The sequence below is a fragment of the Phoenix dactylifera genome, chromosome 1 (assembly GCF_009389715.1).
Source record: "Phoenix dactylifera cultivar Barhee BC4 chromosome 1, palm_55x_up_171113_PBpolish2nd_filt_p, whole genome shotgun sequence".
NCBI lineage: Eukaryota > Viridiplantae > Streptophyta > Magnoliopsida > Arecales > Arecaceae > Phoenix > Phoenix dactylifera.
This window is the reverse complement of record NC_052392.1, coordinates 34,905,024-34,921,660: the sequence shown is the minus strand read 5'-3', so window position 1 is coordinate 34,921,660 and position 16,637 is coordinate 34,905,024. Positions and strand designations below refer to the sequence as shown.

At 37.3% G+C, this 16,637-nt stretch overlaps 1 protein-coding gene across 1 annotated transcript; it reads right to left on the bottom strand.

Annotated features, from left to right (window-relative positions):
* Window positions 1-8,667: 8,667 nt before the first annotated feature.
* Window positions 8,668-11,237, bottom strand: LOC103702666 (NAC domain-containing protein 30-like). The gene is made up of 4 exons (XM_008785183.4): window positions 11,074-11,237; window positions 10,040-10,210; window positions 9,664-9,935; window positions 8,668-9,368 (listed from the first exon to the last, which is right to left on the bottom strand). Exons 2-4 carry the CDS (start codon window positions 10,197-10,199, stop codon window positions 8,859-8,861), a joined length of 942 nt encoding a protein of 313 aa, XP_008783405.1. The 5' UTR covers window positions 10,200-10,210; window positions 11,074-11,237; the 3' UTR covers window positions 8,668-8,858.
* Window positions 11,238-16,637: the final 5,400 nt, after the last annotated feature.

The window sequence follows — 16,637 nt, the reverse complement described above, 5'->3', positions numbered from 1 at the left end:
ATTGCAGCGACCTAGTTGGGCAACTACATATTAATGAAGTTATTATATAAGAAAAAGTACATAAAAAGACTAGCCCACTCTTTGATTTTTTTTTTCTGCATATATTGTCGCCCCATCTACAGAGTTTGCTGGAATTTAGCAACTGTGGGAGCTTAGAAGCAGATAGAGTGTTAATGCCCATCATTCCCAACCCATTAACATCTTTTTCACCCCATCTACGATCATCTTTTTGATGCAGACAATTTATAATCACCACTAAGAAGGATTCTAAGGAGTTCCCACTTTCTATCACCAACAACATGAAGTCGGGTTCGCGAGTTCGGGCCTTCGGGGGTAATAAGAGAAGAAAGCACCAGATCAGGCCCATTTTGAAATGAACCTAAATAACTGAATCGGATTGGGTTCAAGCCTGAATTCGGACTCCAAATCGGATCTTATACAGGCTCGGGCTTGAGCCGAATTAATGATATACCTAAGCTAGGGCCCCAAAAAAATAGGCTTTATAATTAAATCCAAATCTGATCTAAAATTTGGCGAACCTAGCCCGTAGCCCGTCCTAATAGGTTTCGGGCTGGCCTGAGCCCATTTCTTGCCCCACGCTGATACGGCCCATTATTTCAGGTGATGGTAATTCGGGGGCTTTGTTGTATTATGATGGCTAGTATTAATAATGGAACATAGAATCGAATCGGAGTGGATTGGAATAGGGGTAAGAATGGTAATATTTTTTTATAACTAAAATGGGAATCTAATTTGAATACCAAAGGAGAGTCAGGATTAAATTCTGAGGATTGGAGCATTTTCATCCTCTTCTCCTAATTGAAATTAAAATGAAACTCTTTCTAACCAAACAACTAGAATAGAAGTCACTTATTTTCGATTCTTTCCAGCCCTATCATAGCTTAGAGTGGAGGTGGGCATCTAGGAAAGCATGTGGATTCATCAGTTTAAGTAGGTACTGCTATGAAGGACAAAAAAATAATTTCAAAATTTTATTTTATTTTAAATTAAAATAAATATGGTTTTTATTAACAATGTTAGAAGAACCGTTATATTAGGGGTATTTATACAAAAATAGTGTTTTATGAGGTTACAGAAATAAATATAAATTTTAAAAGAGTATTCACGCAAATTTGAATTTTTAAAAAGATATTCATGCAAAAAAAAAAAAAATTAATCATTCATAATCTGCATAATGTGTTCTATGCACACAGAAATTGCATAATACTTTTATGCAACCATCTGTAAGTGTCCACAGAATTACTTCTAAGAGGATGCATGCATAACAATTTTATGCGTTCATCGTTGGAGTCTGCAGAATATGTTCTATGCGGACGACAGTATGCATAAGAGTTTATGCGGGCATCATCGACTTCCTATTGATTAGTACTATGCGGATTAAAAACCGCATAAAAATTTCCGCATTCATCATCCAATTTCCGCATAATTATTTCTATCCGAATCCACAGAGAATTCTATGCATCCGAAGTCAATTGTTTGCATAGTTGTTATATGCGGTTGTGGCACCATATTTGAATTTTAATCTGCATAGCAATTATATGCGTGCATCTAAAAAATGTCCGCATAGTTAACTCTATGAGACTACACCCGCATAAAACGTTTATGCAACCATCGTCAATGTTTTCAGAATTAGTTCTATGCGGAAAGGACTGCATAAGCATTTCATCCTGTACCTACCTTAATTGAACCGTTATCTGTCTGCCTTGCATCCGGAAACAAGAAAAAAAAAAAAATCAACAAAATAGTACTATCTTAATAAATAAACTATGAAACGTCTCTTCTGTACATACTTTAATGAATAGTGAACCATCCTCCGGAGTATGTAGCCTTGATGACGGGGAACGAAAAAAAAGAAGAAAAAAAGGAGGAGATCAATAAGCTTGGACTATCTAGTTGTGGAAGCTTAAGAACACGGCTGAGGATAGTGTTCTTTGATTCCCCGACTCACCCAGTAGGTTGTTCTTGGAGATTGCCTCCCGGATAGGATTCGTAACATGACAAGTGATTCTAGTCCATACTGCGCATCAAGATTGTTGTTGTAGTATGTAGGATCATAATTAATTGTTGAAGCACTGCCTTTGATTGGGACTTGGTTTTCTAAATGCTCCGCATGCAACCCATCCTTCTTCCTGCAATTCAGACTTTCAAAATTCAGTGAGACCTGTGGGAATAGATTCATAGTCTTCATTCATGATGATGCCTTGTTTCTTAGAGAAATACATGGAAGATTCAAATTAAGAGACAATCATCGAACAATTAATCCTGGGCCAACAATTTGAAGAAGCTTTCAACATACATGTTACATAAATCTTAATTTTTCAGAAACCAAGTCAAAAAAATAAAACTGATGTGAATTTAAAATCCGTGTTGATATTAGATGGTTATATGCTCATGATACCAGGAAAAAAAAGAAAAAAAAGATTACTTGCCTGAGTCAGTCCATGTTCGGTTGATTGAAGACGGTACTCATGCATGATCCAATCAGTTTTTCGTCCCTATAACTCTAGATTTTGAAAGTACTAGCTTGTTTTGTAACACACGCCCGCATGGGTCCTTGCATGTCTTGACCAGTTGCCTTCCAAAATCCGGCAGCAGTAGCTCTATTTTTGCGGGTTCCGCTTGGGTGCTTCGGCATACAACCCATGCTTCCTCCTGCAATTCAAATTTTCAAGCTTTACTATGACATATGAGAATAGAATCATATTCTTCATTGATGATGATGCCTTGTTTAGAATTTAGAAATTTCTTATGATATAAGATCAAGGCTTATATTTGCAACAAAGTTATTTATTTCATTTGTTGCAATATGTGAGGATTCGTGTAGGCGTGTGTTATTGTCTTACATCAGTTATTCGCCGAGGAGATCTTGGGTACTTATACAGGATCAAGGAACCCAAATAATATCTTCCGGCTAGCCATTTTGGGTGAAGTCCTGAATTGTTACAAATGGTATCAGCGCAAACTCATAGCCTATGCGGACTAGGAGACACTGCAGCCGGGTTCATGGAGGCTGACCACGGATCTATCATGGTGTTTGTGACTAGATTTGAATGGATTTGAACCATTAGCCCGACGAGAACGTCAGGGTACGTCAGGGCTTGAACGGAAAAAGTATATGAGGATCCGTGCGGACGTGTGTTTAGTCTCACATCGGTTATTCGCCGAGAAGATCTTAGGTACTTACAGAGGATCAAGGAATCTAAATAATATCTTTCGACTAGTTATTTTGGGTGAGGTTTTAGGTTGTTACACAATAATATCAAGTTTTGGGTGCTGTTTTCTTTGGTCAATCCAATGGAGCTCTGTTTGACATCAATCTCTGCCTGATCTATGCCTTAATCAAATTATGATGCAATTGGATGAGCAGAGTCCAGAGAAATCAGAGAATGTTGGGGATCAACTGGTTTAACAAACCATGTAGGGTTTTATAGAGACCTCATCGTTCTTGCTCTGTGAATATATAAGCTTATGGTGGGACTGGGTTGGGCTTAGGTAGCCTGGTTTGAAACTAGCTTGTCTCAATTGATGCCCAAGTTGTTTTCCTCATAAGAAGAGATTTCACAACAAATTTAGTTGCAAAACATTGGCTTCAATGATCCAAGCCTATCTCTCCCAAGATTCTCAAGACAACAAATAATTATAAATTGCATGAATATAGGCGACAATGATGTCTTCAAGGCCTTTACAATGCATCAAAATTCCGACTTTAAAAAATTCTAGAGAACCATGTATACATGCATGTTTAGAAAGACTGACGTCCACAGAAATTCCCATTGGAACTTTAAAATGACATAATGAATAAAGCAAAGCATGTTAGACTAAAATCACAAAGTGATATTGCTATGTCAACGGTCAAAAAAAAGAAATTTTTATTGCAATTTCTTTCATTCATTTACTATGTCAACTGAAAAGAAACTGAAATTCTTATTGCAGTTTTTTAACTCTTTCCTGCAATTAAGTAAAGAAAAGCCATCCAACTATAGGTTCATGCACATCCCCTGCTACTGCTAAAATGATGTTAATTTTACACTGACATACTAGATAAACCAACGCATGGTAGCCGAAAATCATCATGGAATAATACCATCATTTTCTTTCACTCTTTCCTACAACCAAGGAAACAGAAGCCATTCAGGTCTCTGTTCAGATGCATCTTGGGCAACCATTATACTACCAGAGAGCATCTATGACCACTAGACCGGAGCTTTCTCTCTCTTTTTGTTTTTTACTCAGTTGAATTTGATTTGATATGGATCTTAGTCACCATGTAAGTGGTGGTAAAACCTTGGTCCACAAGTCCAAATTAATTAAAAGGATTTATAGAAGTCACATCTCATATTGTTTGCCTTTCATTATCATCTAATGTCAACCATTAGAGCAGGAATCCATTCAACCACTAGAATTTTGACTTTTGCATCATCTTTGAGGAAAACAACTTCATGGTCCATATAGCTCATATTGCCCGGCAATGATGATTATTTGGATAATGGCAATTCCAAACTCTCCACTCACATATAATGTTCTTCCCCTGCCACCCTCCGGCCGCCTCTGAGCTTGCCATCGTAGTTAGTGGACTGCAACACCTCGTTCATACTTCATGGCAGTGAATTGCAGTAGATGTTTCAGCTGGTCAGCATCAAGGTGCCTCTCGATCACGACCGGCCTATCGCATCAGAGTCTATTACTTTGACAAGAATCTTAAGCTTGGTATGATCATGTAGTCTAACCGACAACTTGAAGTAGAAAAAACTTGTGTAGTTACCATTGGTTGATCAGATATTCATTGGTGCAATGACAGTGAAGGAAATCATTTTCCAAGTAGGTAACCTTATCCTGTCATATGAAAAATCTTCGGATCAGAATTTTAGTGTGATTGCTTCCATAATTTAACACAATGGAAGAAATGATGCTATTGACTTTCTGAAAAATGGAGCAAGAAAGAACCCAGCACAATTGGAAAATAGAATGAAAAAAATGCACGCTATCTGTCAATGGTTGGCCACTCAAGTAGGTGTCTAAAGCTTCACTCCAATAACATCATGCTGTCATAAGGGATTATCCCTATTTGATAAGTAAGGTGAGCAAGGTAGACATCATTATCTACTTTGCATTCCCTCAATGCTTACCGACCAATTAATAGGTTGTCGATTACTTGAACTGACAAACAACATTACACAATGAAATTAACAAAACCATAGAGGAATGCAACTCTAAATTTTTTTAGCTGCCAGATATGTGTTAAAGCATTATACTTTTCCCTTTGTTTTCATATTTCTAAATATTTCGTCTTTGTGATTGATCGTAGCTTAGATGGATCAAGGGAGCCTGGGTTTGTCAGGACTCAAGTAAGAGGACTTAAATTTGTTGAGCACTTGATATGAAGGAAGTAGAAAAGAAGAATTAGGAAATAACAAATGAATTTTATCAAGAATAGGAGTAGTAAGTTATCTTCGCTGCTCCAATCAAGATCAAATGTGTAGCCCAAACCCCACATATAAGAAAGAGTTAGTCGACTTCTTTGCTTGTAGATAAGACTGAAGCCACTTTCTGATGATTAAAAAATGTTCAACACCCACTCAAATAATACACATGGGAGTGCTGATCATCCATTTCTTGGATCCCTCAACCTCTAACAAGGTTGGACTTCTAATTTATCGGTTTCTCAACATCCATGCGAAGTAGGTTGACCCTTCACTCTAGCCACTTCACATTCGTGTAGGATCCGCCGATTGAATCTTTGCTCAAGCAAAATTGGAGCTGCATCTATTGATGGTTGAATGATTATCCAATCTCTAAAAAAGATTTTGGATACTAGAATCTTACGAGAGGATCATCAGACTGAGTGCTCTATAGGTTAATTTGTGAGATAAAAGACGGTCATGCATAGTAATAGTATTGTTGTTGGGAGCAAAAATAGGAATTTTCCCCTTCTTTTATAATTATTTATATCCAAAAATTAATTAATCATCAATCAACTATAATAAAAAGAAGTTAATTAATCAAGAGATGTTACTAGTACAAGAAACCACCCAAAAGATGGTAGTTATTACTAGAAGTAACCATCCATCAGCACGATCAGAAACAAAAAATGTTTTCTCTATGATCTCTCTCACTTTCAATTTGGTTATGAAACCCAACTATAGCCATGTATCCTAGGATTAGGATTAAGCTTCTAGAGCAAAATCCTACTTTAAAGCATTTCTTGGTATCTCAATTATTTTGTATCATAATTATTTTGCATTTGTTCCACTATATTCGATGAATTATACCATGCATCCCCTTGTTACTATGTCAATCATTAACCTTAGGTAAATGATGAATATTAATATAACAATTATGATTATGATGATAATTTTATTTCTGATGTTAGATAATAACTGTTCTTATTTGAGTGATAATTACTCTTACTAGAGTGATGATCATTAGTATGTGTGTAGTAACTATACAAGGCATTAGATAATTTGCAAAAGTCAATAAAGGAACTACCTCCACACATGATCTAGAAGGATCACCAAACTTGATGTAGATTATTTTGACCATTATAGATAGGGTTGAGCAGGGTTCAGGAGCAAGATTTGTCACATCGGAAAGTCGAATCGCATACCAAACTTTTGAAGACCATAATTTGGTCATACAATATCCGATTGAGATGATCTTTTTTTTAGATCTGATAACTTTTTGAGATCTATAATGTGGCACCACATTCTGAAGAGGTGGTATAACTAGCGATTAGGCCTGAATTCTTCAACCAAAAATTTGCTTTTCAGAAAAGATTTTGATCAAGTGTATCTTCTAATCCATGAAAAATTAGGTAGAGTGACGGAAGACAAAGTCGATGTAGGAATCAAAATCTACTTAATGTATAATTTTAGCTTTTACATGTTTATTTCTATTTGTCGAGTCTATTTTTGAAAAGCTAATTCTATTCAAACTAGAAGAGGAGTCTGATTCGAATTGTGTCAGAGCAGACCTCAATATTATAAGTCAAGACTATGTAGCACAATTTTTAATCATCAATGAAGGAAAAAGAAGATGCAAACCCTATTTTCACTAATCATTTTTACTTTTCCATAATTTTTGACAGATTTGAGTTAAGCATTTTGAAGAAATTACTTTCTTCTCCCCATTCGGATTAACACATCTCTAATACTTTGCAGCAAGTACAATGTTATATCCGCTCAGCAAATTATAAGTCATCAAGGCATGAGCAAAACCGACCACTCCTCTCATCGATCATGGCATGCTCGACATTAAACAAGCCAAATTATTTTCCAGTGAAAACAATCATGCAATTTGGACATTATTTCTAGCAATAACTTCCTTTTAGGAGGTAGTAGTTTCTTGTCTGGCAACTCCTTTGGTGTTTACCAGTTGTTTTTCATATAAGTAATTCCCTTTTAGGTGGCTATTCTTGCACATAATCATTATATGTTTTGATAACTTTCTCTAGAAAATTAGTTTTAATGGCAAACCACCAACAATGTGGCCTTTTGTATGAGTAGTGACGAGTGGCTAAACATATGCCTTTCTAGTATCAAAACATAAGTAATTGACCAAATCTTAATCATCCTAATATTTCTGACCATTTACTATTGTTGGTCGTTGGCTGCTTAACTTTTGGGTGTAATTATTGCACCCGGACTCAATGACAATGGATATTTTGGTTGAGCCAGATAAGTAAAAGTCAATATGTATTCATTGTTGAAATAAGAGAAAGAAGAAATAAATTAGAGAAATAGCAAAATTATTTGATTAAGACTGCTTGTGACGCAATTGGAGGAATAAATCATCTCCGTTTCTCCAATCACAACCGATTCTATCACTTGAACCCCACAAAAAAAAGAGGAGTAAGTTGGCTCCTTTACTCATAGGCAAGATTTGATTTTAAAATGACAACCACCAACTTCACAAGTCACTCAAGTTCTACTCATGGGAAGGCTGACCCTCCACTCAATAAATCTATCGATCTCCGAGCAAATAGGCTGAGCTTCCAATCTGTGTTCCTCGACATCCATGCAAAAGTAGGCTAAATTTTCCCTCAGCTACTCAATGTCCATGCGAAAGCAGATTGAACCTTCATCCCTTGGCCATAGTTGGAGCCGCATCCATCAATGGTTGGAAGATTATTCACCGCTGAGAAAGATTTTGAAACTTAGAATTTTAGGAAGGGGTTCTCAGACAGCAATCCTTAGGATTGTAAGATAGAAGACAACAGGAGCTAGATAGCAATATTGTTGCGTAAAATATTTTGGAAGTGCGAATGAATATAGAAGTCATTTTCAGCAATAACTTCATTCAGGAGGTAGTATCTTGTCCTTATAACTCCTTTGATGGTTGCCCATTGTTTCTTATATAAATAACTCTTGATCTGTTTGCAAATCACCCACATGCAAGTAACAAGCGGTCCAATATAAACCTTTCAAGTGTTACAGTATAAATAATTAATCAAATCTTGATCAGTTCAATATTTTTAGCCATTTATTCTATTTGATCAATGGGATATTGGATATAATCCTTTCTCTTTACTGCTATATAAATAAAATTCTCCCACAATCTCATATGAAGGACTTAACTTTTAGAAGACAGTAGTAATCTAATGGCGGTTTATGAGTCAAATATCATGCAAGAGGTAAAAAGAACACGCGATGGCTTAAGAAGCACAGCTTACAATAATGCACAGAAGATTCACCCTAAGAAAGTTCCACACAACCTGAGATTAGTTCTTCACTACTTGCTCAGTACTCGAAATGTCATAATAGTTACAAATCAAGTGGCTCTTGACCTTGCCACCGCATGTTATTAGCACAATAACCATTGAAATAAAGAGAGTCACCCCACTACGAGCTATCAAACAGCTCAAGGAAATGATCACCTTGGCTTTGAGCACCTCCATCATAATTCACTGGAACAACCGGCATACTTGAAGAAGCTGCTTCATTTAACTGCGACGAGAGCAACTTGTCCAAGAACTTCCAATCGATTAGTTGCCCCTCGCAGTCGCTTCTCTTGACCGCATGCTCTTCATCACTCGCGACATTCGGCTCAAAGCATTCTTTGGTGGATAAACTTGTCGATAAGCTTGGACTATCTAGCTGTGGAAGCTCAAGAACATGGTTGAGGAGAGTGTTCCTTGATTCCCCCACACACCCAGTAGGTTGTTCTTGGAGATTGCCTCCCGGATAGGATTCCATGAAACGCGTTGGCCTAGTAACATTTACAAGTGATTCTAGTCCATACTGTGCATCAAGAATATTGTTGTTGTAGTATGTAGGATCATAATTGTTGAAGCACTGCCTTTGATTGGGACTCGGTTTTCTAAATGCTCGGCATACAACCCATCCTTCTTCCTGCAATTCAGACTTTCAAAATTCAGTGAGACTTGTGGGAATAGATTCATAGTCTTCATTCATGATGATGCCTTGTTTCTTAGTGAAATATATGGAAGATTCAAAGAGACAATCATCGAACAATTAATGCTGGGCCAACAATTTGAAGAAGCTTTCAAGAGACATGTTACATAAATCTTAATTTTTTAGAAATCAATTCAAAAAAATAAAGCTGACATGAATTTAAAATCCATGTTGATATTAGATGGCTATATGCTCATGATACCAGGAAAAAAAAAAAAAAAAGACTACTTGCCTGAATCGGTCCATGTTCGGTTGATTGAAGACGATACTCATGCATGATCCAATCAGTTTTTCTCCCATTTGGAGCGCGTCCTTTATAGAACACTAGTGTCTTCCTCATCCCTATAACTCTAGACTTTGAAAGTACTGGCTTGTCTCGACCAGTTGCCTTCCAAAATCCAGCAGCAGTGGCTCTATTGGTACGTGTTCCACTTGGGTACTTTCTATCTTTATAGCTGAAGAAGTACCACTCCGCTTGTTCTTCGTCACCATACTTGAATCCAACTATTAAATGCACAAGAAATACCAATCATAAAAGAGTATTAGGAGAATCATGACATATATATATATATATATATATACATATATTTTTCCAGATTACCACCAACCTTGGAGATCCCATGGCTCCATTCGGTACAGATCGACGTCTCGAATAACCTCTATATCAATCTTTTGTGAAGCAACCTTCCTTGCAAGATAATACCCCACAAGTTCTTCCTCTGTTGGATGGAATCTGAAGCCTGGCGGGACACAAGACTCCAACTCCATTGCTAGTTCACCTGAAGAAAAAAAAATGCTAACATCCGCAAGTTAGAGGAAGTAAGGTCATAAAGTGGGCCCTGAAGCCCTTTAGACCTACAAGAAGATCTTAGAGATCAACAAAGAATTTAGAAGCACTCATGAGAAAACGACCCAATTGCACCGTGTTTTCAAGCATTATCAAGATATATAACTGGCGATATATTATCCCAACAATTGATATTTACATTTTTCCCCCCCTCTCTACTAAATTTCTACTTGTAGTCTTTGGTAGCATCTTTCAAAAATCCTTTTGGACACCATATAAAATACTTCGACGGAAAGTAGACGAAACAATTGACTTTAAGGCTGAAGCATGTCTACGTTTCTTTGAGTGCACTCCATGGTTTGGGGTGCTTTCACATCCACCAACCCCCCCACGCACCTAAAAGCTAAGGGGCACTAACAATGGTGAATATATACAATGTCGATATGCTGCATTAGCCTAAAAATACATTCCAATTCCAAGAAAGATTTCGGCCATTTAAAATCAGAGAAGAAAGATGAAAGAAGAATCATAGTCCATATTTTGGACCTTAATAACATCAGCCGGCACAGTAGGATTTCTCTGCACAGGGGAGAAGGCAACAAATCCTGCTGCACCTGAAGTGTTATGGAAATCCATACGCTCAGCAAGGTTTGGTTGATCTCTTAACATTAAGAAGAAAGAGAAAACTCTGTAAGTAGGTTATCTAACTTAGCATCCATGAAAAACATATGCACACTAGCTCCAGCTCTACAAACTACTTCAGTATAGGTTGAACATAGGAAGAGAAGTCTGCAATCCTAGTGCAACAACCCAAATATTATATGCATCAGATTACAAGTTGTGGAAAACACTTACAGTGCTCGAGAGAGAGAGGGAGGGAGAGATGAGAATGAGATGAGATTGGTGGAAGTGGGACTTGTTTAGTACTTGGAGAGGATATTAGAATAAGTGGTAGGGGAGGGAGGCTTATATACACAAATGCGAAGGAGATGGAAGGAGAGATAAACAATGTTGGGGGAATGTATTGAAAAGGAGAGGAGGTTAGTAGCCATCAAGTGCGCGTGGGGTGGCCAAAGGGAGATGGAAAGGCCGGCTGAGAGGAGAAACGGGGATTTGGACGGCGGGACAACAAGGAATTCTCAAGCCACCACCTCCCCGTTTCCTTTACAACCGTTATATTATGCTGCAAGACTTTCTACTTAGAATGGACGTTAGGTCTTGGAGGAGCCAGCCATTGGACCACCCAATGCCACTTGTTGCTTTCTACCTACTGCCACGTGGACGGTCTGCCTCCCTTTTGATATCTTGTATCACACAATTATTCATTTTTGTGCTAGTATATGTTTGTCACCTAAATCGGTAAATCCGAAACCCTAAATCCTAAGGAGGTCATGAATCATGATGCATTATGCATGGCTCAATTGATGAAATTATTACATGTTGATATTGGTGACATAGGTTGAAGTCTCCTCCTCACCCCTAATTTTGGGAGGACTCCCTTGTCCTTGATCTCATAAAACACTAAAGTTAATCATGACAAGATCGATTAACATTTATTCAAAATTTGTTAATTGATATATAAGTATGACTCTTAATTAAGCAATCTATTTACCTTGTAAAAGCTATAAACAAGTTCAAAATAGGTTTGGTCTCGAAAACAAAGTTGATTGATGCAACTCGATTTTTCATATTATATACAAATATTTTCTTATTTTTCATAATTAAGTTTATTCGAAGTCCGTGGTTCATACTTCCAAGCCTCAATCCGAGAGGATTATGTGCCGTGTATCTTTGCATCGATGTCATGGTCTAGTTTGGGAGGAAGGGAAATGGGTTGATGAATTTAGAAGGCATGACCTGGCTAAGGGATGGATTTTTTTTCTTTATAATTTGATAAAGCCCTCCATGATTCCTTCTAAGCTTAGCATAATATATACATTCATGGTTTCTTTTGCCTCTTATTTTCTGCTCTTCGCATATGAATTGCTCCTAAAATTTAAATCCATGCAAAGAATCCGTCTTTTTGATGCCTATGTACAGTAATTGTCTATGTATAGATTGAATTCATCCAGTGCTTGAAGTCAAATGAGTTATTCTATGCATGGAGATCAAATTATTAAAACAGTTTTAAGTATTCACCTAACAAATTTGAAGTTCATTAACGATCTCTCTATGATAAAAACTGTCAAAGTGTTGGATAACCTTCCCTCAAAATAACGAGGCTTTTGATCACCCAAATTACTTGGTCATTTGAGGCTCATATCTAAATAACTAAAAATGAAAGTTAGAAATCAAGTCTTATGTACTCTATCCACAGTGAATCAATTTCTGGTTGGCCAATTATGATAAGATCGTTTCTCACCGTAAATCCTGCTTCCTTTTTTCTAGCTTTGGCAAAAGGAAGGATAAGCTTCAATGACTTGGAAACAAAGACACATTTACACCATAAGGGTGTATTAATGATTCATGTACGCAAGGACAAAACAAAAGCTCACCATCTTTTCTTATAAAGGAAGGGTTTTTTTAGCAAACCTTTGTAAGGAAAGTTGGTTCCCCTTGATGGACCACTTACCATAAACTCATTAAAATTATGTCAAGTCTTGGTAGGCACAAAAAAATTGTTGGACAATGACCTAATATGGGGCCACTGGCCAAAGTTAAACTGGCTGTTGGGGCAGTCTAACATCCTGATTTCTCTTTGGAGGGTAGCCCATATTATGATGACATGTCATGTGTCCTTGTTTTGTTTTATCCTTAGGCCTAATAACTAAATTAACTTCCAACTTGTCCAATGCTTGAGATTAGTATATATGCTGCTTCTTTCCTCCTCATTTCTTAGATAGGCTTTGAGTTGTTTTCAAGACAGACCACTGGACACTGTACTTCAGTAGTGACCTTACTCCTATCCAGTGGATTGAAACTTTGCAATCTTTACAAGGAGTGTTAGGTGCTGCCTATGTGGTTTCCCATGAGTTTTAACTTGAGTCTGGTCAAGTATGGCTAAATAGGTTGTTTTGGGACTCAATGCACTTACAAGCAGAGAAAAAACTTAAGGACAAATGACTATAGATGATAGAAATGCTAACTCAAATAGTTAGGAAAATACTAAATAGATATGATCATTAGGCCTTGGCATGGTAATTAACTAACTTAGGTTCCAAGATAACTGCAGAATATTGTAGAGCTAACACTTTTCCATCAGCTCCTAGGTAGGTAGTTGCTCCAAGAACAATGATGGTGGATCGAAACCTACCATATCTGTTTAGTATTTTCATATATAATGGTGAGTTCTCTGCAAAATGCCTGAAAAAAAAAACTTTAGCTAGTATACCAAAACAAGTGGTTTTTTTGCATAACTGTCCCTATCTTTTTTTGTTTTTTCATTTGCAGAAACATTCGTATCTTCCAAGTATTGCAATTACAATATATATATATCCTCATACTTTATAGAAAGTATCCGGCCAGTTAAGTTCTTACATCCTGTCCAGTCACCAACTTCCATTATGTGCATCATTAGTTCTGGAACTATGTGGAGTGATACCATCTCTGTGCATTAACTTTAGCAGCCTAGAGCTTCACTTGATTCAATTTGCTTACAGCTCTACTTTCCATCTTATGCAAGCAGTTCACTTGGCAACTTATAGCGCCATCATAGTATCAATATTATTAGGGTAGCCAAGATTAGTGCACATAGAACTAATATTAGCATACATTTTTCTCTTTATGTCACCTTAGTGCGCATGATCTTGTTCCTGCAATTCCCAAAGAAAAGTTAGGGATGTTCCATCAAAAAACTTAAAACAAAGCAGAGGTCGAGGAATTCAGGAGTGTAGGCTGATTAACGAGACCTATACTCAACACATGTAATTAAAGATTATCGCGCATATGACATGCATGTGCCGCATAGTTTGATCCATCAACACTATTCATGCTTAGAACATCCATCATTGCTACGAATATGAACTAGATGTTGAAGTTAGCGTGGATCTAGAATTCCAAATTGACACCACAAGTAGATAACTTTCAAACAAATGCGGGCCATTTTCGCACTTCTATATCAACTTTGCCAAAACTCAAAAAAATCTACATTGATTCACATGGCAGCGATGCAAATGCGCGGCTCACTATGTCCATCTATGTTCCAGAATTAAACACACAACCAAACTTGTCGGTGCATTCAGGTCATTGCATTTGAAGCACCAGCATTAAGTTTAGCAGCCTAGATAAACGTTTGAATTTGCCATAAAGCAACTAAAAAGCTTCTATTAAGTAGCTAGTCTTCACTTTCTAACAAGCCTCAGTCAGAAGTCCAAGTTAGTCGGGTATAAGAACACGAAACCTTAAGAATATTTAACTAGATCTAGGATTCTAGCCATAGGCTGAGGCTTGACAAAAGAGATCTTAAGGATCCATCTTTCTATCCACGCTTGCACTTGTTTCTGGAACAAAGCTATCTTCCGGGGACATTGACGTCCGGCCGGTCATACATTGTTCTGCTTTTATTGGTTTGCTTTCCTTTCAGACACATTAAAATAGTGATGTTCAAGACTTTGGCTAGTTGGTAGGGCCTCGGTCGGCTTGTGGGGCCGCTTCCTGTCTACTTGCATGCTCTTCCTGAAGGCACAAGCTTCTAGAGGCTTAACTAGCATGACAAGGACATGACTCCTCTCACAAGTACCCTTCTCTCTCTCTCTCTGGCTCTGGGACAACTTGGCATGATGCAATCCTCACAGGAGTAATTAAGCTCACCATTAAAACTAGTGCTTAGTACAAGCACTATATAGAATATGGCTATCTCATTAATTTGAGTTTGGGTTGGGTTTGTTGACCATTTGGTATTGAGCATCTGTAATGCATATTATTGTTTAGATGAACTGTTGATTTTGTTTGTTATATGTGTACGACAAAATTAAACTCTCCATGTAACAAGCCAGAACCTAATCTAAAATAATTAGCTAGAAGGTATTATTTGAGTTTTTTTGATCTTGTATAAGTACTCAAGATCTATTTAGTGAATAACCGATATGGGATTAAATACATGCCCGCATGAGTTCTCACATACTTCCTCCGTTTAAGCCTCAGCGTCCTCGTCAGATTAAGGTTCAAATCCATCTAAATCTAATCACAAGCATCACAATTGGCCCGTGATAAGCCCCAATGAATCCGTGTTGCAGTGTCCCCTAGTCCATATAGATTATGGACCGGGTCCACTTTGATATCATTTGTAACAACACAAGACCTCATCCAAAATGGCTAGCTGAAACGTATTAAGGATATCAAAGCGAACTCGGCTCATAGCCTATGTGGACTAAGGGACACTGCAGCATGGGTTTATGGAGGCTGACCACGAGTTGATCGTAGTGCTTGTGATTAGATTGGAATGGAATTAAACTCTTAACTTAACGAGGACGTCAGAGCTTGAACGGGAGAGTATGCGAGAACCCGTGCAGGCATGTGTTCGGTTATTCGTTGAAAAGATCTTAGGTAGTTATGCAGGACTTAGGAGTCCAAAAAATTACCTTCCCGCTAATCTTTTTGGGTGAGGTCTTGGATTGTTACACTCCAGGCAGGATAAATGATGCAGCTTCCATGAGTTTGAGCAGGAGGTTAATGCACTTTAAACCAGTGGAAACAATATGTTTAGCAGAAAAGAGGGGAACACAAGTATTTCGCCGTATTAGAAGATCTTCTAAAATCTTCACAATCTTTTTGTCTGGCCTTACATTAAGATCTGTGAATGTTGAAGCTTGTATTATATACATATATTTCTCTCTCTTCCACTTCTTCCTCAGGAGATCTAGAGAGCATGTCTGTCCCAAAAAATGAACAAATAAAGGGAGAGTGGGCAGACTAGATGCAGAACGAGGGAGGATGAAAACAAAGGAATAGGAGAGGACAGCATAGGACAGGTCTTTTTATGCAATCCATGTTCCAACAAAAATCCACCTTGAAAGGAAGTTAAAATGGAAAAGCATAGTCTTGTTATAATTCCAGTGTATCTTGTCATAAGTCCTCTCTATATCAAGTTTAATGGCTATCAGTGATCGCATGCACGAGAATGTAATCTTTTATTTAATGGATATCCTGTCGGTCATCTTCTTCATTAGAAAATCTGGTTTTACTTTGTGTGAACAGAATTTTTGGTTAGTTTATGGGCTTATGCCGAGTAATTAATTACTCATGGAGAAGTAGTTATCTCGTTCCCATTTTGATTTTCCTGACTAATTAAAATCATTAGGAAGGACTTTTCGAAAAAGAGAACGTTAGGAAGAAGGCATGACTTGATGTTTGTTTAGGAAGGATTTTTGCAACCTCAGATAGAAAAAAAAGATGGAAATTAATAACCTACTGAAGCAATTTTGAACTTAAATTTTGTTTTTTACCCCCTCTAGTTGAATGGTATAGATCAAATTTATTTT